Below are 22095 nucleotides of genomic sequence, written 5' to 3' on the forward strand. Positions count from 1 at the left end.
CTCTGGCAAACAGCCTTGGGTGTGGCCCAGCTCTGTGCAGCTGTGATCTCATTTCAGGGATTTTTGGAAGAAAGTGGCAGAGCAGGGCAAGCTCCCAGCAAGGGGGCTAGCTTTACTGCAGAGGGGCAGGGACCAGTGTAGGGGTGGTTTTTGGGGGTCTCAGGACTGGCTTTGGTGGGCTTTGCCTTGCTGGGGTGCTCCTGCAGGGAGAGGGGGTGGCAGGAGACCTACTGTGGGGAGATGTGGCTGCTTGCTCTGGCACAGGTGAGGTCAGGGGTGGGTGCTGCTTGGAGGTGCCAGGGGCTTCTTCCACCCCAGGGTAGCACCTCTGCAGTGTGAGGGGTGCTGCCATCCCCAGTGGATGCAAAAATAAAAAGTAATTATTTCCCAGGTAGCACTGTAAAAGGAGCATTTCTGTGCACGAGGGAGGGAAATGTCCCTCTGTAGGTGGGGTTGTGATCTCTGCAGCATTGGGGCTCCAGGCTTCAGTTGAGACTAGCGAGCACGCAGAGGCACCCGTTGCTGTGCTCAGTGCTGGTGACAAGTGGTGGATTTGCTGCAGGTGGCTCTGCTGCAGGAAAACAACCTGCACTGGGGAACTGCTGAGGCTGGGCTCTTTGTTCCTCCAAGGAGTCACGGTAAAATCCTGCACAGTGAACATGACCACAGCGGTGTTTGTGGGATGGTGACCTCAAGATCACTGTCTCCACAGGGCACATTTGCTCTGCGTGCACCAGGCCTGAAGCCCCTCCAGGACTTGCTGCCTGGTCACAAGCATTGCGTGCCCAGCCCATGGGGCCTCCTGCCCGCGGTAAGTGGGAGAGCTGGGGGGGTGCAGGGAGAGCCCCTGGGTGTGAGAGGCTCCCTGTGCCTCCATCCTTGCGGAGTGAGCCCCCGGAGAGGCACAGCGCTGTGCTGCCTGCTCTGTGCAGCTCAGCCCTCCCACCTTCTCCCAAACAATGGATGCAACGGCTTTTATTCTGCGTGTGTTTTTAACTCATGGGATCGTTAAATGAAGTCTTCCTTCAACCTGGGGAAGCTTGGTAACGTGGTTTTGGCCCAACGAAGCGCCTTTACACAGCCGCTTCCCAAACACCCCCTGGATGCCTTCTGCCCACCCCGTGCTTGGTGTCGGTGGCGTTTCAGTGTGTGCTAAAACCAAAGAGGAACCAGACCCCAGGCGGCACCCAGGGGCTGTCCCCTCCCTCCTCACACCCGTTTGCTCCCCTTGGCAGCCGAGGGGGGGCTTCAGGGCCCCCCACCGCGTTCCCTGGAGCCGGGCAGGGAAGCGCCGGGTCCCGGCCGCCCGCGGCCTGCGGGGCCGGGAGGCGGCGGCGGTCGCCTGGCAGCCGCGGCGGGGCCGCCCGAGATGGCGGCGGCGCGGCGGGGGGGGGGCCGCGGCCCGGCCCGGCCTCGGCAGCGGGACCCCGCGGGTGAGCGAGGCCCGGAGCCGCTGCGGGGGGACGGGGCCGGCCCCTGGGAGCCGCTCCGGTCCCCTCGGTTGGCAGCGGGCGGGGTTGGGGTGGGGGGCTCCGAGGTGGGCGCCGGGCAGCCCCCTCGGTGCTGCTCTCCCCTCTCCGGCTGCTACTAGCAGTCCGGATGCCACAGCCCTTGGTGTGGCTTTATTTGCCTCACACCCCTAGCGCCGTGTTTTTGGGGTCTCTGATCCTTCCAGCTGCGGGCTGTGAGGGGGTGAAGCTGTGGGGAGAAACCCCAGGGCCAGAGGGGGCTCAGGGCTGGCGGCTGCCCCCAGCTCATCGTCCTGGGTGGTCGCCTGCGGGAGGAGGACCCCAGCCTGCGGTGGGGAGTGGGAGATGGGAAAACCTCCCAGGACGAATTGCGGTGGGCAGCACGTCTCGGGAGGGGTGGTTGTGAGTTGAATGTTCTAAGGCACGATAACCGTGCTAAAGAAAGCACTGAAGGGGCTAAATCTGCGTAGGTAGAAGGGATGGAATGAATAATACTGTGTGATTTACCTATTAGATGCTTAATATGCTACTCTAACTTCTGCAGTCCCCTAATTCACCTCTATGCCTACTGTGACTGCAAGGTTCTGCTCTATGCTGCTTTATTCCAAAGGAAGAAGGTACAGACGGATCATCTCCTGAATCCCCAAGAAGCTGCAGAAACGGCAGTTGTCCTCAGTCCGGCTCCCTGATGCCACTTCCACTACAGCCTGCTAGCACTTCTGCACACCATGAAAGTCAAAGTGCATCCACAGGAATTGGCCAGCTTGGTACTGCAGGTACCACTGAGTATTTTGGAGGGTGGGGAAAAAAGCATGGCAACACTTTTCTGGAAAGTTCAGAGAAGTGACATGCACAAGGAGGTGGTCTTTCAGCAAAGACCATGCTCCCAGAGATAAGGAAAGATGGTGTGCCTCCTTTTGCTCACTGAGGACAGCAAGGTCTTCGCTTAGGTTTAAGGTGTTCCATCAGCACAACCTGAATTCTACAGCCTAGCACTGTGTATGGTGCTGCACCTGAAAACAAGGACAGCTGTACGCTATGCGGAGCTGCAGGTTGGCAAAGATGCTAGTGGTGGATGTGGACACGAGAAAAAACTAGCAGTAGGATGAAGGGCATTAGCTGTATTCGCCTTTCCATCGTCTTGGGGACAACAGAAATTTCCTGCTGCACTGTCATGATAAAAATCCTATTTTTATTAGAGGAAATCTAACAGCTAAAGGAAGAGTCTTCCACTCCTCCCAGAAAAAAAAAATCCGTGTCCTTGGCATAAGGCTGTTTTGATATTCTCCCTTAAGTCTAGGACAGACACCTTCCTGTGCTGATGACTGCTGTAGCAGAGGTGGAAGAGGGGAAATATCTCATTTGTAAGGAGAAAACTGTTGCACTGTATTCCTACCAACAGTACAGTTAGTGGCCACTGAAGCTCAAGCACTTATAAGGCTGTCAATTCTGCTGTGTTCTAGGTCATCAAATGCCAGCAGTGTGCTTCTGGCCCCGAAACACCAAGTGCCTCATCCAGGAGGGCCTGAATGCAGCACCTGCCTCACCTCCTGAATCCTTAGCCCATGGAGATGTCACCGTGCCTCCTGCATCGCTCCAGTCACTCTCTCATGTCAAGTACAAGGACTTCATTCGCTGCCTGCCAGTTTACCTCTCCCAGTACATCCTGGGTAAAACTTCCCTAATTTTCCAAGGATAGTTTCCCGTAAGGGTCACAGATGACCTCTGACATGGGTAGGGGTTCACTACTCTGTCCTCTTAATTTCTCAGGGCTTTTGGATCAAAAATCCCTTAAAGCTTGTGCTGCTGTGAGTAGATACTGGACTTTTCTGGTGAAAGAAGTCGAGAGGGAGCATGTATGTCAAGGCTTAGTGCAGGAGAAGATCCGGTATTTGCAGGTATGGTGCCTGGACTTCTGCCATTACTACACACTTAATTTTTTTTTTGCTGTTGTTGCTCAGACCATTAGATGGAGGTGCCTTTTTGGGAGGCTACCTCCCAGCTTCGCCCTGTTCCTCCTTCTTCCATCTGCAAAACTAGGCTAGATGTTCATACGGCCACAAGCACAACAGAATAGCCTTTACTGACCTTTAGGGAGCCTGCAACTGTAAAAAATTGATCAAAATCAAGAATTCTTAATCAAGTAAACCAAGTTTGGTCACAAATGCCAATATTGGACTTACAGGAACAAGTGGAGATTGTTCTAGCTGCCGTAGGGACTCATTGTAGCTCTGCCCAATGAGCTTTATTTGCTCCACATGGAAGAAGGAAATGCCAAGCTTCTTTTTGGGAAGTCAGAGATAGTGGTTGGGATGCAGTAAAGCAAAGCTGGGAAGAAAGGTTTGCCCTGGTTAGTATAGACCTGTCACAGACGAAGCAAGAGTAAAGGTAAAGTCCATGTGTGTGGGCTCTGCAGTGACTACGTTGCCTCTGCTGTTTTATTCTAGGGGTTGCGCCCTAGGGGAGCAGTTTCCAACTATGCTAAAATAGTCAATGTGACAATTCCCCAATTAAATGAAGAGGGACACGTCATTGAAATGAAACACCACAGCTGTGAAGGTAAAACAAAGGTATGTTGGAGGTGGTTTGCCTTTCATGGCTTTTCACATCTCAGCATTTGAGGAGGAAGGAGGACATGGTGGTCTTGGAAGATAGGACTGTGAATTTGGACTTAGTTTGCTCTTCTGGTTTGCACAGTTGCAAGCAGTTCATAAGCACCAATGCATGCTCAGCCCCTTCTCGCACAGGAGGGAGCCACCATCCATGCCCAGAAGGAAATTCTACCTTGTCCTAATGCTGCCCCCCATGGCACTGGCAAGGCTGGGCACAGGGATGTGGCCTTTATCCCAGAAGATGAAGAGTGCAGGTGTCAAGGCTTCTACTACTGCCACTGAGCAAGGCAAGGATAACAACCCTTGTTTCTGTGCTAACCAGGGAGTTCCTGCACGCTGGGTGTTCCTTACTGACACTTTTTATCTCTAGTGGTCTTGTTGGGGAGCAAGCGGTGGATGATATGGCTAATGCTGTGGAGTAATGCTGTATTCCCCTTCGCCCTGAGTAATACTTCCCTATTTCTCTTTCCATCAGGAGAAAGAGGAGGAGGAAGAGGACAATCTGCAGGCAGCCTATCATGATCTGCAAACTGACACGATCCAGCTGGAAGAGAGGAATGTTTTCTGTGGCTCCTACAATATTCGTGTCCTCACTGACCGGTACGCAGGCTGTGCCCGGCTGCTTTCTGCACTACCCCTGTAGAGCCAAACATTGGCTTCTGAAATCTTGTCCTGTTCCTTGCAATCCTTTTGTGGGCATGTATGGCTGGAGGAGGGTCTCAGTGTCATTGATGAGCAACCCTCAGTATCAAATCCATTTTTTATAAAGATATTAAGGTCAGTCACTTTTGATGGTGCAAGGATTAGGATCTATGGAGTATCACAAGGGATACGGGGCTGGGAGGAGCCCCTGCCCTTCTTAAAGCTTACCCTCCAGATACAAACCTGGGTCTGCAGAACTAGGGACCTGGTTGTGGTGCCCTGCAAAGGATCTGCCTCCTGAAGCAGATTGCCCACCAAGTTGCTATTCGAGGACCTCTCAGTATCGAGCCCCTCTAGACCTTGTTAACTGGCGAATGCTCATATCAATCACTGTTTCTTATCCAGATCAGACCAAAACAGAGTAATTCACTACAGCGGTGGAGACTTGGTAGCCATTGGCTCTACAGAGCGAAAAGTGAGGTTTTTTAATACATCAGCAATGAGAGAAGTGCCACCTCTGCTCTCTGGCCATGCTGGAAGCAACAAAGCACTGCTCCTTGATGAGAAGAAGGGGTTTGTTTTTAGTGCAAGCTTCGACCTCAGCATCAGGTGAGCCGCCCTGGGACTGTGCCTCAGCTACCATCCCCATGAAAAATGGAGCTTAACCACCCCAATCTTTATGAATCCTCCTTCCCATCACTTTTATTAGAGTACTACAGAAAGGAAGGCTGATAATGAAACACGTCCCCCATAGAACTACTGTTTTCCAGTTTCACCTGATACTGAATGATAAAATAGGAAGATACTTTCTTATAACCTGTGTATCCCCGTATCTTCAAACACCAGGTATGTGTCTAGTAGGTGCCTGCAGTGAGGTTCTGGCCCTGCTGAGGTCAGTACCAGTTTCTCCATGACACTACAGAAGTCTCGTTGTGCTGAGCAGATCCAGCACCCTGGTACCTCCTGTGTGTTGACACGAGGAGTGGAGATGAGCAGCTGCTACATCTTATTTATCACTGAATCTCAAGAGTGTTGTGATGAGGGGTGAAAAGCTCTACAGCTCTGGCATGGCAAGCGTCCATCTTCCTCAAAGACAGCATTTGACAACAAGGGAAAGAGCTGTAGCGATTCAGGCTCTGTCCTGCCTGCCCTTCCCCTCCCCAAGAGGGCTGTTTTTTCAAGTGCATGCTTGAATTCTCAAGAAAAAGTCAACAGAAATCATCTTGGCACCGGCCAGTAAAGAAATAACCTTATCTGTAAAGCTCTGCTTTTGAAGGTTAATTGAAAGTAGCCATGCCAGAGGCGAAATCCAACTACACATTTCCAGGCAATTTGGAGGTAGAAAAACAAACTAAATGTAAAAATTTAACACTGAGCCTGACCTGATTGTTCTGAATCCCTCATTACCTCAGTGGGCTGTCTCCCGATTTTGACCTGACATGGATGTGAGATGAGCTGGGCCTCTTAAGTAGGAAATAAGTCATCAATCAAGTTGTTAATCGCTGGATTCCCTTTCTGGTCCTTACTGTGTAGATGCTGGGATATATACAGTGGTGCTTGCATGAAAATCTTTAATGGTCACTGTGGGACAATCATCTGCTTGGATGTACATGAAAGGAGGCTTGTGTCAGGAGCCAGAGATGGGATGGTGAAAGGTGAGAGCCAAGGGGAGCTGCCCAGACAAGGGCAAATGGCAGCAACAAATGGGCTGAGCACCTGGGAGTCGTGGGGTGCAGTGTGAGTCTGAAAACAAGTGTATAAATCAGAGGGTGAATTTTAACGTCTTGTATTACTGCTTCCTGAACAATCTAAGCTGGGGACATATGTACACGCAAGGTCCCTGTGTCACAGCAAATGCTTATAACTGTTGCTTTTATTTGGGTTTAATGGCTTTGTGGCTGTAGGGCCAGTCTTGGGAGAGTGGTATCAGCTTGCAGCTTTGCCAAAGGTTGCCATGTTACTTGCTTACAGATTAAGAATTAAAAGGATGTGCCATCTCAGGGCTTTGTATTTAAGAATTTTGCCATGTAATTGCACTCTAAGTCAACGCCTGGCTCCAAGCAGAGCTGCAGGTACAAGGTGCAGCTGTAATTCCAGTAGCATCTTTTAATTCATATTGCGCTCAGAAAAAACATACCATTGGGGAAAACTTCTAATATTTCTCCCCTTTAATCCTTACAGTGTGGAACTTGGATAGTGGGGTATGTCTCAAGACTCTAAAACACAACGATGTTGTTTGTGTTGTTAAAATGGATGGGATCCATGTTGTCAGCGGCTGTGACAGAGGGCTGGTGAAAGTCTGGCTTGCTGATACAGGTGCTCTGGTCAAAGTAAGTTTCTTAGGTAGATAACTTTGTGCTAAACTATCAAAAATCATCCGTACTATTTAATCATAGACTTTTTCTTGTTCCAAAGACTTTCTTAAAGAATAAAAAGACAAAACAGTTTAAGCTAATGAACTGCAGGATTATAGATAAAAGAATAATATTAAAAACTGATTTTCAAACAACTAAATTGTAATCTGGGTTTTGATTTGCCTTGCTTTTAAATGCATTCATTATTTAATCTTTGTAGATGCATCTGTCTGCTCTTGTAGGAACATTCAGAACCTGAGAGGAGAGTGGGAGGGTTTAACTAACAGCTTTTAGGGCTGGAGGTACCCCTTCCTCCACGGTCAGGGCAGCCCACTCTTTTGGTGTGGACACCCAGTAGATCACAAATATCCCGGTGCACCAACATCTACTGAGCTTATATAATGGTGATGGACACTCATCAGCAACAAGCCCAGAATTTTACTTTTAAGGGACTGTCAAAGTAATGCAGTTATCCCCAGGGTATATTGGTATATTGCAGTAACACCTGATAAAGCAACAGTATAGCATACGAGGATGGCATTGAGTGCCGTAAGATCTCTTGGCATGTTTACATCCAGACTGCTGACAGTGTTGCATGTATTTCTTTTACTCTCAGATATTGGAAGGGCACCAAGGCCCAGTGAAGTGCTTGTCCTTTGATCGGTGGCATCTCGTCACAGGAAGCTCTGATGGATACGCCTTGGGATGGAGCATGGTGGGAGACCTTAAGAGGTGCCTAACAGCTTTCCGCCACCCAAAGTAGGTATCAGTGTGTTTCAAGGTGTATTCAACAGCACACTGTAAAAAAACAAACTTTCCCGTATAGCAACACAAAATAGCTTAGTTGTCAGTCCTAGAACTTGAAATAGCCTCTTTCAGCAGTCATCTTAAAAAGTGTCAGGCAATCCGTAATCACAAAGAAAGTTTGTGTCCTAACAACCTAAAATGCAAATACACAGCCACTGGCTCACAAACGGGTGACTTAAGACCGTGACAGCGTGTAGTCCAAAACTTCAAGGATCCCGACCTGTAATCAACTGGATGTCATGCTAACTGGTCAAGAAGAGATGCTGTATTCGTTTGCAGTGGCTGCGTTACATGCTGAACCCTACCAATTGTGTATGATGTCATTTTGTAGATCTGTGAAAACTGTAGCATCTTAGTGTTTTCATTCATTTTCCTAGACATGAAAATGAAACTTAAAATGGAATAGATAGCCATAACCACCATGGTTGCTCTGAGGATGCATTGGTTGTTTGTTTGGGTGTGGTCATTTTGGTCATCTTCAAAATTATGAAGAACTTTATTACTAACTTTTTAAATATCTTGATCGCTGCTTTTTTTTTTTTTTTTGGCTTGTTATGGAGGCAGGCCACTGCATCTCCTGCAAGACGAGGTAGCTGATCTTGTCTCCCTGTGAAGGCATGATGATCATACCAACAGTTGCATGTTGTGTTTTTAGGGAAGTTCTGTCTCTGGAGTTTCTCTATCTCAGAGTTGTCAGTGGCTGTGCTGATGGAAAGATTCGTATATTTAACTACCTGACTGGAAGCTGCCTGAAAGTGTTGATGGCCAATAGCAGAGGGGAACCAATATCTTTCTGTGTTGCAGGAAACAGGTTGGTGACAAAACTTGTAACCAGTCTCTTTACCAAATTATGCTGTAATTTAAGGAATTATGTATTTTTCCTTCTACTCTCTGTCTAACAAATAAGGTTTAAAGGACTCTAATGCTTATGGACTGCTTTGGTAACTAATTTATTCTTATTAAAAATGGTTGAAAATTATTTGCTTAGTCCTTTCAGCAGACTATACATTTCTGTTTCTATACTATTTAAGACAAAAACCCAACTGTAAAGCCGCCTTCAGAACCCAAATTTCTTAAGACGTTGAATAATCAGGCCAAGATCTGACAAAGCCTTTACCTGCCCCCTGATGGAAAATCCTTCCAGGTTCCTTCAGGCCCACACCTCTAAACTAAGGGTGGTTCCCAGCTCCTGTGTAAGTGATAGCTTAAAACAATGGTGTGTTAGTAACACTGTTTTGGTCGCAACTCTCAAACACAGCACTAGGTAGGCTGCCAGGAAGAAAACTAACTCCATCTCATCCAGACCCAGGGCACCCATCTAATTCAGGTTTAAATGTCCCTGATAATATGATACCTACAATTTCTTTTGGCATTACACTGATGTAACTCCACTGTTGGGACACTTTCATCCTAATTATTTCATTAATTTCACTAACTTTCATCCTAATTATTTTTAAATGAAGTTGTTTGTAGAGAGAAATGAGAAGAGCGCCACAGAGCTCATGCAGACTGTGAGTTAAAAGTACAGCATCTGATTGATGGGACTAAGTGCTAATGCTTTTCCCTTCCCTAAAGGGGAGTGATTGTTATCTCAGTTCTGTTTAATTACCCTCAGGTTTTGTATTACACACAAGCAAATGGGCCCTTTAGGTAATATCTGCTGTGTTAATGATACCTCTGCTTTGACAAGCTTTCTCTTTCCTTCTCCAGGATGGTGATCAATGCACCCAGTAGCCTGCTGATGTTCCAGTTTGAGGATGTCAGGTGGGACTATACCCTAGCTGCTGACCGAGAGATGGTGCGGAAGGAAAAGCAGGAGGCCTGTCCTCTGAGCAGAGCACTGTCGCATTCCCAGCAAACCAAGTGCCACGTTGTCAGCCAGATGCATCGCCTCGCTCTGCAGACGCGAGATGCTGACCAGCTCATGCTGTCTTGCTTGATCTGCGACCGCCTGCCAAAACACTGTGGAGTGCCTCAAAGTACTACATTCAGCCTTTGCAATGCACCAACTTTGCTTCCTGAAATGCGTTAGAAATAGTTTCAAGTACCCAGCGCCTTCATCCTAATCAATAGTCAGACTTTCCACTTTTTTAAAGTACATTTGGGTAGATTGCATTTCAGCGGTTCTGTTGTTTCTAGGCTTTAGTAAAACCTTTGCACTTTTAGAGAGGTTTGGTATAAATTCAGCACACTTAAGACAATAGTTGTCATTTTTTCAACTAAGTAATGCTTCAATGCTATTATTCATGTTCTTACAGCTGGTGTGCATGGAAACATGCCATTGATTCAGTGCTTGAGTTAGTTATTAAAGTCCCCAGAAAGGCACTGGACGCCTGCATCCAGAATCTGCCATTGCTGGGAAATGCAATTGCACATAAGGAGGCACCTTTTACGTTGTAATATGATGTAGTTTTTAGAAATCAGTAGATACTTAATACAGTACCACAGTTCTCCAGTTCTGTGATCAAACTGTATGTTGCAGATAAACTGATGGGCTGAGAAAGTTGTAATATCATCAAATGCCAGCTGCCTCGATACAGCTGTACTTGGCGCAAGATGTACAGTTTGCAGAAAGAGGGAACGGAATATTTTAATTTTAGGGGCAAAAATATGGGTTGTGTATACATGCAATTAATACTTTTTAAAAATCAGTGTTTGCTGTCATCTCTGAATTCAAATACTTGTGGATTAGTTCTAACACGTATACCTTCAGAAACTGTGATAAAAGGCAAAGCAGTAACCAGAGGCTTGAAATCTCATCAGTTTTGAAGATATTATTTTTAACACCAGCAAAGCTTAGAGATGATGTATTCTTTTGTTTTCTAGCTCTCTACAATGAACTGAAAAAAACAGCAGCTTGCAAGCAACAGGAGCATTTGCTTGAGAGCACAAGGACTCTCCACGTTCAGGCACAGCAACAGCAGGAGCTTTTCATTCCTGGTAACCAACAGCCCCATGCTTTTGCTTTGGGACGGCCAGTGAGAGCATGTTCAGCAAGGATCCTGGCAGGTGCTGGTAAGAACTTGTCACAGCTAGGTAGGGCAGTGGTTCTTCAAGTAAGTGCACCTAAGATGGATAAATGGATTAAACAAAAGGTAGCGACCTCTAGAAAACAAAGCCATTTTGGATGAAAGGTTTGCAGTGGTAAAACAGATCATGTGCAGAGTCTGCGAAAACTGCTTTAGATCAATCAAATAGGAAAAGTGATCAACTCCAACTATAAAGCCTAGTTCTCTGGTGTCCAGGCTTTTTTTTTCTTTTTTTTTTTTTTTTGCCATACCCTTATTCTGTTTTTGATATCTTTATCATGTGCAGGAGAATTCTGTACAAAATATGTTCAGGTATTTAGTATTTATAGACAGCAGCTACTCAGAAAATCCTGTTTAAAATATTACATGCGGAAATTGTCCCATTGTTGCCAGCAACATGTCAACCTAGAATTTGATAATGATAGCACTGAGATACAAACGTGGTTCTTGGTCACATGGCATTTCTCTCCTAAACTTACAGTTTCTCCCAGGTTTTAAGTTCAGAATCTGTCGGATCTTAGAGTTTGACAGACACTGAACGGAGGGAAGGGGTTGTCCTGCTCTGCTGCAGCCTTGCCTTGAGTGCTGGGTGCAGTTCTGGGCACCCCGATGTAAGAAGGACACAAAACTCTCGGAGAGCTTCCAAAGGAGGGCTACAGAGACGGTGAGGGGTCTAGAGGGGAAGATGCTTGAGGAGCAGCTGAGGTCCCTGGGTTTGTTCAGCCCAGAGCAGAGCAGGCCGAGGGGAGGCCTCATGGCGGCCTGCAGCTCCCTCACAGGGAGCGGAGGGGCAGGCGCTGAGCTCTGCTCTCTGGGGACAGCAACAGGACCCGAGGGACTGGCACGGAGCTGGGACAGGGGAGGGTCAGGCTGGGTGTAAGAGGGTGCTTAGGCACTGGAACAGGCTCCCCAGGGCAGTGGGCATGGCACCGAGCCTGCTGGAGTTCAAGAAGCGCTTGGATACTGCTCTCAGATGTAGGGGTTGGTTTCTGGGTGGTTCTGTGTGGAGCCAGGAGTTGGACTCGAGGGTCCTTGTTGGTCCCTTCCAACTCAGGCTATTCTATGATTAGTCTGTTTCGCTGTATTCTGCCTTTCCAAACTGTAACTTAATGTTCTCTGAAATACATTTCCAGATGGCAGAAGCTTCAATTAACCAGGTTAGCCATACAGCAAAGCAATGATATACAAACAGCACGACTTTGCTTTGCAATGGGACAAATTAACTGCTATGGTGAGGCTATGCCACTGAGTGCTGTACAATCTTTGTTAAAATCTCCGCTTATCTCTGTGTTGATGGCATAATTACACAGTCCATCCCAACAGTGATCACAGGTAATGTCCTTGTGTCCAGTTACGTTCAGTGTCGTTTTGTCTTTGAAAACAGATGGCACATCTGAATATGGCACTCCTGTCTGTGTACCTGAACATCCTGACATGGCAGAAGCCATTCTGCAGCACGAAAAGAAAAAGGACTCATATTATTCAGTGTCCTCTTATAAGTTCCTCTTAACTGTCAACATGCTGCGGAAGAGCTGCAAGTCATCCTTTGCCCGCTCCAGTACAAAGCCTCCTATAGCAACTGAGAAAGCATGGCAAGCTCCGCTGCATCAGCAACGACGCCTTGAAAAAAGGCAAATATACATAACCCCTCTGCAGCACAAAAAGGATCAGACAGCCCGGCTCCAACGTGTGAGATCTCGCAGTGACTCTCTGACTATGAAAAGGATTTCTACACCCTTCGAAACCAAAATGCTGCAGCTCAAACTGAAAAATTCTTTGCATGGACCCACTGTGACTTCCTCCATTCCTGCTCCATGCATTGTACGTCCCAAGACATGTGGTGGTTTGCTACAGGAAAAGAAAGCTCATGGTGGTCACGGTAAAGTCACTCCTCTCCCTGAAGAGCGGGGTCAGCTTAGCAATCCCTGTACAACTTCTGAACTGATCAAATCAACACATGCAAGGATGGCACAAATGAAAAATGAAGCAGTTTACGGGGGAAAGAAGCCCTTCTGTGCATGTGCTGTCCAGACTGACGGTGGGTTCAGGCTTCTGACAGGAAACCAGAAGGAGGCACATGAGGTGCCTACTATAGCTCAGTGTCAGGCAAACCAGGCAAAGCTCTTAGAAGACCATCAAAAAGCATGCAAGAAGGCCTGGTTAAGGAAAACTAAAGGCCTACCCGCTGACTCTTTTACTAAGGAGGGGAAGATAGCTGCTCCTGAACTTGGACCTAATACTTTTATCTGAGATAATCGAGTAGTCCAACAAACCACTGGTGTCTGGGGCTTCACAAACGTGGCAGCTCCCTTGTGGTGTCCTGCTGAGCCTGCTGTGTCAAGATCCCTGTGGTTTCTAAATAAGTATGAAAGACATCTCTCTTGTAAGTTTTCCTAAGAATCATTGTTGGTACCTTCATCTCTTTCTCAAGGTAGTGAATGGAGTGACTCCTGGATAAAACCACACCTGGGTTTTGTCTTGCTAGACCTGTTGTCACTATAAACACAGTGCTGTTGTTGGAAAAACTAATATACAAAAGACATGGCTCAGCTGTTTGAATAGAGATTTTTATTGTTCAAGTTTATATACACTGACTAGAGTTTATAAGCTAAAGAAATATGGACTTGGAAAATAATTGCTGTGTTTAAAACAAATAGAGGTAGTGGTTTGTATTCCTTTATTTCTGTGGATAAACACCTAAATGTGCATGGTTTCTGCTAATATTCAGGACCTGAACTGGCTTGAGCTGGGAAGACAAAATTTTTCCAGTTGTATAGCTTTGAGCTTTTGGGCCAGTGTACCAGAAGTCTGTTATTTCCTCGCATTAGAAGCTTGGGGCAGGATCCTTCTGCCCGTGGTCATGTCATGGGTCCTGGTGGCAGCAGTTCTGGTTTGAGGTGAATGTCTGTGGGACCCCCAGGCAGCAGGGTGGTGATTTAAAAACAAACAACAACTAATGTGTTCTCTGACTTCCAATTCCTGGGCTTTCTGTCAGACCTTGTTAACAGTGACAAATAACAGTAGTTGTACCCCCAAAATTATAATGAACGGGTAAAAAGTACTAAGTGCCAGCGTAAAACTACAAGGATGGCAGAAAGTAATGAAGATGGGTGAGTTGGACTGTTGTAATTGGGTTTGACTGCTGAAATACTTCATGGGCAGGGGGTGAGGGAGGGCAGGAGGTTGGCAATGGGCTGTACTGCAGCGCAGCTGGGCTATGGCACAGGGATTATAATGGTCTGAAGGGGCTTTGCCTGACTGTAGTTCTCAGACTGGAAGCAGCAAGGACCTCACAAGCCACGGGATGGCACTTTCTCACAAGAAATCAGGCATAAGCCCAGCACAGCCGCTGCCAGAGGCCCTTGGGTACAACTCACTTGGAAGAAAACATCTCGTAGAGGCAAAAAACTCACAGAAAGAGCATCTCATAGAAACACAAAGCTTGTGGAAAGGCTGATGCCTTTTTAGTCATGCCAAAGCGAGGAGGATTAGAGCACTGTCGTCCTGTTTGGAGCCAGGTCAGCATCTCCCTGTGGGTGCGGGCACTCGGGTGCCTGCAGGGTGCTGCAGCTGGCAGAGGTGGTGTAAAATCGCTGACGATGGCAGGGCTGGACCAGGAATCTCTGTGGTCAGCTTCAGTTCAGCCCGGAAGGTGCAAAGCTGGGCGCTGAGCGCCAGGGATGCCTTTGAAGATGTCGTACACGGTGTGTGGGGTCCCTGCTGGAGGTGGCTACGTGCAGGTTTGTTTCGTTTATTGCAATTCCCGGCTGAGGCCGACCAACCTTTGTGTTCCCGGCCTTTGGGGACCTGGGGGGGCACCCGGGGGGTGCTGTCGGCAGGAATGACGGTGTGCAGGGAGCGGCGTGTCTGGGCAGGCAGAGATAAGGCCAGGCAGAGCGGCAGAAAGCGTTTTGGTAGTTTTGTGGGGGGTTTTTTGGGGGTTATTTTTTTTTGGTGGTTAACGCGCCCTGCTGCGCGTTACGCTCCTCCCCTGGTGCCTCGCTGCGTTTCTCAGGGTGCTAATTAAAGAATTAAGCGTTGGTGGGAACGCAGGGGGCTTCTTAACCGGGCCTGTGTCCTTTACGGCACTGACGCTGCCCGGCGCTGGGCGTTTTTCCTAAAACCTCCGCGTTTCTGCCCCACACGGGGACCGCCCCCCCCGCCCTGTTGCAGGGGCCGGGCCCACACAGGGCCTCCTCCCCCCGCCCCCCACCTTGCGCCCTGCTGCCGCCGCCCCCCCCCTCCCCGGCGGCGTCACCCGCCCGCAGCGCGCAGGCGCGGCCCCCGCCTCCACCTCCCTGGGGATTGGCCGGCGGCGGTGACGTGGCGGCGGCGGGCGGAAGCGAGGGGCCGCGGCCATGCTGCGGCAGGTGGGGGCGGGCGGGCCTCGGGGGGCGCGGGGCCGGGCTGGGGGGTGGGGGGGGTGGGGGGGGTGGGGGGGGTCCCGCAGCGATCCCCGGGCCGTGCCCTCACGCACAGCTCCCGGCAGCCTGGCCTGGGGGGGGGGGTGGGGGGAACCCGGGCGCTGCCCCCTCCCCGCTCCTGCCCGGGGGAGGTCGTACCGCTTCGTTCTGGGCCTGGGGCGAAGGCAGGGGTGGGCCCGCCGGCGGCGTTCGCGTGTGCGTGACCGGTTGCGTGCGTGCCTCCCCGCAGGACGGCGGTGACGACATCGAGGACGTGTCGCTCTTCGATGCGGACGATGAGGCGTCCCGGAGAGCCAAAAAGTCGAGACTGAGGTCAGCGGCCGGGAGGGGGTCTCCGGATGAGGCCTAGAGAGAAGCAGGAAGGAGGGGGGGCTGCCCCGCCACATCCAAGTACAGGGCAGCAAATGCCTTTATTAACTTAAAAAAAAAAAAAAAGAAAAGGGGGGGAGTAACCGCCGTGTGGCTAAGAACGCCACTTCCAGAAGCTCAGCTGGAGTTTGTCCATCTGTGCCTTTGTGCTTCTGGGTGTCTCCACATTAAACGCGGTGTTTGTCTTGCTGCGCGTATACCGACATAATGTCTCCGAGCTGCGTGTGACAGGAGGCTTTTGCTGTGTTGAACACTCATTTCTGGGCTGGTCTGTTACCCCTTCGCCACTCTCTGTTCCTGAGTCGTCTCGGTGCTGCCCTACTGCCTGCCGTGTCCTGATGTGCTCAGTCCAGCAGCCTCATTCCTCTTTCTGCCCCAGGTCCTGGTGTCGTGGTGACCTTAGCTCTGTAGTGTACGTTTCTGAACTGGAAACTGCATAAGTCATAAAGAAGGGCAAGTCTGTCATGTCGAGAAACGTGATCTTTCTTCAGCTCAGTCTGGTGTTTCTTCAGTCAGAAAACCGTTTTCAAATGTACCCTATAAAACACCAGGTAAAATTCCCTGGCCCCTTCCTCACCAAATTCTCTTTGCACCCGGGATAAGGCTGCAAGTGGAACGTGTCCTCCTTACGATGAGCTCCCAGTCAGTTTATTCCCTTTATTTTTGGCAGTTACTGCACGCTGTTTTCACGTAACGGTGCTGATCCTTAGCCTTTGAGTTGGTGGGAGAAGGTCACCTTGCAATGTCATTTCTCTGAAATTGCTTCAGTCTTGTCTGAAAGAGCTGTGACTGTGCTGTACTTCATTCCAGGCATCTAGTGGCGTCATTTTTCCACCTGTTCTTCCGAGTCAGTGCGATAGTTGTCTATCTGCTCTGTGAGCTCTTAACTAGCAGCTTTATTGCCTGCATGGTGACAATTATCCTCCTCTTGTCATGTGACTTTTGGGCTGTAAAGGTAAGTTCCTCTAAGGCTTTTTGTTATCTTTGCCTAGTTCTATAAGAATAATTGAACAGGGCGATGTTCGTGTCCCACAAAAGGTAGCTTCTTTGTGCCTTTCCACCAGAGTGATACCCGAGATACCCCCAAGTACTGTGATGTGTTGCAAAGCGTTACGAAATAATAACTCAAACCTGCGTAGTTGACTTCTGTTTGAAAATAAAACAGAGAATATATGTCAGCCTTTCTTTTAAGGTAATGCAGACTTTGTTATCAGGAAGATCCCTTTAGAATCACTACAAATGTGCCTCGTTTATGTTATTACAATAACTTACTGTTGTACTGAACGTACCAGAAAACAGACTGCTGTGGATGTAAGAATTCATAATGTTTTCTCACGTGGGGCAAAAGAGCAGCATTGAAAGCAGCAACCCAAGCAGCTGAACTTTGGCAAGATTAAGAGCAACAAAATACAAGATCCTTACAGTGCGATGCCTGTCATTCTAAAATACAGCCAGCGTTGTTAACTCGTGCAGCCACTGAGAGCGCAGACTGCTGTGAAGTCACTCCAGCAGCTGCTGCTGGTGTAAGAAGTAGCATTTGCTGCCAGCAACATTTAAAGCTCCTTTTAGAGCTGACAGCGATGAGGTCTGGGGTTGAAAGCTGCCATTTCTTCCTGGGTCCAGTGCTGAGGTGGAACGCTCCCAAGGATTTGTTTGGCTAATGGTTTCTCTTAGCAGCAAATTGAAAGCTCGTGGCTTTTTTTTTTTTTTTTTTAATTTCAGAATGTCACGGGGCGACTAATGGTTGGCCTTCGCTGGTGGAACCAGGTGGATGATGATGGTAGAAGTCAGTGGATATTTGAAGCCAGGAAGGTAAATTCCTTTTTTATTTCTTTTGATTGTTTCAATTTTATCAAACCCCTGTTAATTGCCAGTTACGCTTGTGATGGTAAATTGCATAGTTCAGACATGTACTTCCAGCCACAGATCTGTAACCACCTGCTTGTTTCATGTGGGCTACTGAATGAGGATGACTTTAGGTTTTTTTATTTTTGGTTTATTTAAAAAATCTCATGGTGTGCCGATCTGACTTCACGTAAGTAACTGGTTCGTATAAGATGCAGTAAAGGTTCCCATGTCACGTCAATAACGTAGACATTTTCTGGTGTGAACGTGGAACAGCTGACATAGTTCCTGCATCCTGTTGAAAATTATGGGGACTAGGAAGCAACATAGAGCATTCCTCGTGGTTGCTGCTGCTCCCTTGCATTCAGTAGGGCTACTGCTATGCCTCTAGTATCCCGTCTGTTGGCACCTCACATCACGTCACGTATTTACTCTTTTGGTCCTTATCTCTTACCTCTGTACGCGTGGAGCTAACGGCACTTCTGGTGTACAGCTCTGGTTTGAGGTACAGGTCATTTTCTGCAGTCTGTAGTGGTGTAGAGACTTGACCCTAAACCTTCCTCCAGCTGAATTTGTGCCCTTAGTGCAGGCAGATTCTTTTGCAAAACTGTGCTAGTTTAGAAAAACTGGAACATGTTAGGGAGGGGTTAAAAATAAAAAGCTGAACAGCTGAAAAGTAGGAGATGCAGTAAGTTTAGCCATACGTTGTTAAGCCAGTCCAGGTTTTTTAGCTATTGATAGGAAGAAGTGAATGCTTGGTTGGGATCTTCTGCTCGATAAAGATTTTATAAAATCAGTGGTGTGGTGTGAATCAGGTGTGTCTGTAAAAATTACCTAGTCTGATGGCCACGTGTATCAATATTTAGTTCTCCCAGCGCTAGGATGGGTGATATTCTGGTTGTCTGGTTGTTGTGTCCTGGTTGTGATGCAGAGGTGGAAAACATTATCTGTTTGGCTGCTTCCGTGCTTTGTAACAACCACACAGTAAACGTAACGCTTCCCAAATTTACTACGGCTTTTTAGCCCCAGATATTCCAAGAGGATTTGTTGCTGCTGCCTCCGCTGTTTCTGGTAGCAGATTGACAAAAGGGCCCTTTAAATGGAAACATCTTCTGTTACAGAAATATCTTAGTGATGTTGAAGTTGGCCTGGAAAGCACCCAGTAATGTTGTATAGAGGCAAAACTCAGAAGGCTTGTAGATTCTGGACTGCTTTTAATGACAACATGATCTGTATGATAGAGCAGCCTGTTAATCTTCATTTACTTTCTGTTTCTAGGTATCAGCACAAAGGAGTAAAGCCTCCTCGGAAGCAGAGTCCCGAATTTTCTGGTTAGGTCTAATTACCTGTCCGATGATCTGGGTGATATTTGCGTTCAGTGCTCTCTTTTCTTTCAAAGTGAAGTGGCTGGTGAGTTGCCTCCCTCAGCTCGGTGATAGAGTTTGCATGTTGCCAATAAGCCGGTGTAAATCAACTGCAGCGTTTTCCTGTGTCCTAGGCAGTGGTTATAATGGGAGTAGTTCTCCAGGGAGCCAACCTTTATGGTTATATCAGGTGCAAAGTCGGCAGTAGGAAGAACCTGACCAGCATGGCGACCAGCTATCTCGGAAAGCAGTTCTTGCGGCAGGTAAGATTTCCAGGGTTTTGGAAACCCAGCCGTTGTATTTGCTTCTGTCCGGAAGCTCCCTTTTCTGCCTGAGCCACGAAAGGAAAGATTTAAAAAGCTGTTACTTGGAGTTCCGTAGTGGGACCCTTCACATATTGCTCCTTGTGAATTTGAACCCCCCTGGTTAAGTCACAGAGTAACTTGCTGGTTACTGGCATCAGGTTCCATCTGCAGCATATCGTGAGCTTGTATTATTTATTAGCGCTATGGACGAGTGCTGTGGAATTTACTGGAATGTGGCTGGTCTATTGGAAACGAGGAGCACAGAGGGAAAACAGTGACAGAATGGAATGGCTTTTGATAACTCCGCTGCTCTTGGATAACACGTTGCTAAATTACTCCTTGCATTGCACTGCTTCCTCTTCAGGTTGTGCTAACCCCAAAAACATGTATCTGGAGGGATGTTGGGTTGGTCCTTGTGCTTCAGTGCACAGCTGCAGTGTGCGTAGCCCTTCGCTGAAAGGCCCACCGCTGCCTTTTGTGTTCTTTCTCACTTCCAGCTAGCTCTTCTCATCGGGTCCTTTTCTGCCCCAGCACCAGATTTCCTTCCCTCCATAGGTCCCTGCAGAAGGAGGTTCTGCCATGCGCTGTTCAGCCTCTAGGTGTTCCCTGGCCTTCTGCTTTCCCCAGGTTTCTTGATTGTGGAGCTTTGTCTTACGCGGACGACTGGGGACAGGTGGCTTGGCTGCCACAGCGCCACGGATGTTTACTGAAATCGTTGTCATTAGTGCGATAAGAAGCTTAAACACTGATGAACCCTCGTTCTTGGCAGTCTGTTGGGTTTGTGCTCTTCTATAGCTGTATTTGCTTCCGAGTGCTTTTGCCACTGCAGTGGTTACCCAAAGGCCCAGTCTGGTCTCAGTCTTTGGCGGGAATGTCCCAGAATCGCGGCAGTGAGTTACGCAGTTCTCTTGTGATGGACTTTTTTTTTTTCTCTTTTGCAGACCGTGGCTAAAGATGACCAAACAGCATCTTGAGTGTGGTGGGAAGCCTCAAGCCGGATTGGATTCACAGAAGTGAACAATGGAGAATGTTGCTCTGACAGTGAGATTTGGGAGCTGCGTGAACGAGGTGTGAATTAAAAGAAGTAAATAAATTGTGCAAGGCTTCCTGTTAACACTCCTAGCGGTTTATATTCGGTTCTCCACTAGCAGATTGTGTTTTATGTTCTTTCTTTAGTTTGATTAGTTAGAATCAAGTTTTCTGAACTTTAAATAAAAAAAACATCCTAGATAGCTCTGGTGCAGGTTTGTACCTACTGGATGAAAATGCCAGGCATCCTTCTGAAAAACCATGCACAAGCTGAGCCGTCTCTTGCCCAGGAACCACCCCCACCGCCTCCAGCAATCGGTACCTCAAGCAGTTTTCGGTTGTGGACTCAGCTGCATTTTGTTCTCGGAGGTCATTGCTGCTTCTGTTATGAAGTTTAGGTAGCTCTTTTTTGGCTCTGCATCTCTCATTCTGTGATTTGAATGGCGCTGAGGTCGTTGCAGTGAAGGAAGTCTGAAGGAAACGTTGCCGTTGGCTTAGTAGGAAGATGGATGAAGTCTCGTGGAAACTGCAGAAGTGACTCGTGCGCAGCTCTGGTCTTCTATTAATCTGAAGTGTTCCTGGAGGTCTCAGTAACGTCTATGCAGGAACCTTGATTAAATCTTGGGATTTATGATGAGTCCCTCTTTTACCGGCTGGCCTGTGTCTGTGTGGAGAGCGCAGGCAGAGTAAAACCAGGCCGCAAGGAGAGCTGCACGCACGGTTTCAGAGGTGGAGTGAATCTGGGAGCAGGTGGTGGCAGAGCTGTTGCAGCGATGCCACCTGGTGTCGTGTCACTGCTGCGCGGCAGTAATAACGCATTTGGTGCGTTCCTGTGGCCGCGAGGACGTGGTGTGGTCTGGTCTGCAGGCTCTTCACCGTCCCGCAGTGCCCGGCAGTGGGGAGTGCGGCTGGCAGGGGTACCAGGAGGCTGCATTACACATGCAGAGAACTTCTTGGGCTCGTTTCAACACCCGTGCAGCTGGTTCGGGGTTGCCCATTTACACAGGAGCCGAGGCTGGATGTAGACTGTTTGCCTTCCGCTGTTCAATGACCCAAGGGTGTTTCGGATCACCCGCCTGCTGGGGCTGTCTGAACACCTGGCATTACTGTGCTGATCTGCAAGGCGCTTACATTCCTTGAATCCATGCAACGTGCTGTCCTCCAGCTGCGCTCCCCAAGGGGTCTGCGGGCTGGGAAAAACCATTAGTACGATCATGAAGTGTTCACCTAGGTGGCAGACAGTGGTGTGTTCTGTGTGAGAGGCGTCAGGTCCTTCTTGTCACGTCAAACTGTTCAAGGCAGGTTGTGCTTTCACGGCGGGGGGTAGTGTGAACTTCTGATGAGGTATTTTAAATTAAGAATGTGGTTTCTTTTTGAAGAATGGGTGTTGTAAATTGTGGGATCGCATTAATGCTATGTGTCTCCCTGTACTGTAGCAATACTCGGGAGCTGTGCATTTGTCTAACTCTTTGGATTGATACCTTCCTTTTGTAAATATCTATTTATAAGGTCTTGAAATTAAAAGAATGCTTTGTTTAACCAGACCAGGTGTCCCTTCTGTGATTCACGGCTGCGCTCTGTTTATGTTCAGTGTTCTTGCAGTTGATCGGGGTTACTGAAGTTAAACAGTGCTAATAATGAGCTCTGTCCCAGCCGCTTTCCCCGAGAGTCTTGGAGAGCTTCGCCTGTGTAAACGCCTTCTTCATAAGCACGCTGGAATTGTCATACAGCTGAAGTAAGTGTCACTCTGGCAGCCAGATCATTGACAGAGGGTGGCTCAGTCTGGCTGTTTCTAGTTTGACTCTTGGTCTACCACCTCGTGTACCTGTTCGCTGAGACCTGGCTT

At 48.3% G+C, this 22095-nt stretch overlaps 2 protein-coding genes across 8 annotated transcripts; both read left to right on the plus strand.

Moving 5' to 3' along the window:
* Positions 1-1546: 1546 nt before the first annotated feature.
* On the plus strand, positions 1547-15108 carry CDRT1 (CMT1A duplicated region transcript 1). 5 transcript variants are annotated; one of them, XM_040530522.1, is made up of 14 exons: positions 1547-2245; positions 2933-3139; positions 3240-3367; positions 3917-4039; positions 4557-4681; positions 5129-5332; positions 6257-6378; positions 6905-7053; positions 7694-7836; positions 8540-8695; positions 9595-9648; positions 9721-9863; positions 10711-10899; positions 12298-15108. In XM_040530522.1, exons 1-14 carry the CDS (start codon positions 2158-2160, stop codon positions 13161-13163), a joined length of 2697 nt encoding a protein of 898 aa, XP_040386456.1. In that variant the 5' UTR covers positions 1547-2157; the 3' UTR covers positions 13164-15108. The 5 variants fall into 5 exon arrangements, 4 of the variants coding, with proteins under 4 accessions (XP_040386456.1, XP_040386455.1, XP_040386457.1 ...); XR_005813565.1 differs by adding an exon at positions 12047-12144 and having other exon boundaries at positions 1550-2245; positions 9595-9863; positions 12298-12371; XM_040530521.1 differs by having other exon boundaries at positions 1548-2245; positions 9595-9863.
* Positions 15109-15154: 46 nt separating this feature from the next.
* On the plus strand, positions 15155-21791 carry LOC121056954 (Golgi apparatus membrane protein TVP23 homolog B-like). Of its 3 annotated transcripts, XM_040530529.1 has the most exons (7): positions 15159-15283; positions 15567-15649; positions 16517-16661; positions 17429-17518; positions 18830-18961; positions 19050-19178; positions 20162-21791. In XM_040530529.1, the coding sequence occupies exons 1-7, from the start codon at positions 15272-15274 to the stop codon at positions 20192-20194; spliced, it is 624 nt and encodes a 207-aa protein (XP_040386463.1). In that variant the 5' UTR covers positions 15159-15271; the 3' UTR covers positions 20195-21791. The 3 variants fall into 3 exon arrangements, with proteins under 3 accessions (XP_040386464.1, XP_040386463.1, XP_040386465.1); XM_040530530.1 differs by lacking the exon at positions 20162-21791 and having other exon boundaries at positions 15155-15283; positions 19032-19165; XM_040530531.1 differs by lacking the exons at positions 15159-15283; positions 15567-15649 and adding an exon at positions 16239-16257.
* Positions 21792-22095: the final 304 nt, after the last annotated feature.

Source organism: Cygnus olor, chromosome 18, assembly GCF_009769625.2.
Source record: "Cygnus olor isolate bCygOlo1 chromosome 18, bCygOlo1.pri.v2, whole genome shotgun sequence".
Taxonomy (NCBI): Eukaryota; Metazoa; Chordata; class Aves; order Anseriformes; family Anatidae; genus Cygnus; species Cygnus olor.

What these genes read in the sequence shown, in the direction of transcription:
- CDRT1 (XM_040530521.1), top strand. Translation starts at nt 2,158, where the DNA reads ATGCCACTTCCACTACAGCCTGCTAGCACTTCTGCACACCATGAAAGT. An exon ending in TGGCCAGCTTGGTACTGCAG is followed by an intron (nt 2,246 to 2,932) that starts GTACCACTGAGT and finishes GCTGTGTTCTAG; the next exon opens with GTCATCAAATGCCAGCAGTG. An exon ending in TTCTGTGTTGCAGGAAACAG is followed by an intron (nt 8,696 to 9,594) that starts GTTGGTGACAAA and finishes TTCCTTCTCCAG; the next exon opens with GATGGTGATCAATGCACCCA.
- LOC121056954 (XM_040530529.1), top strand. An exon ending in GGATATTTGAAGCCAGGAAG is followed by an intron (nt 17,519 to 18,829) that starts GTAAATTCCTTT and finishes TTCTGTTTCTAG; the next exon opens with GTATCAGCACAAAGGAGTAA. An exon ending in GAAAGCAGTTCTTGCGGCAG is followed by an intron (nt 19,179 to 20,161) that starts GTAAGATTTCCA and finishes TCTCTTTTGCAG; the next exon opens with ACCGTGGCTAAAGATGACCA.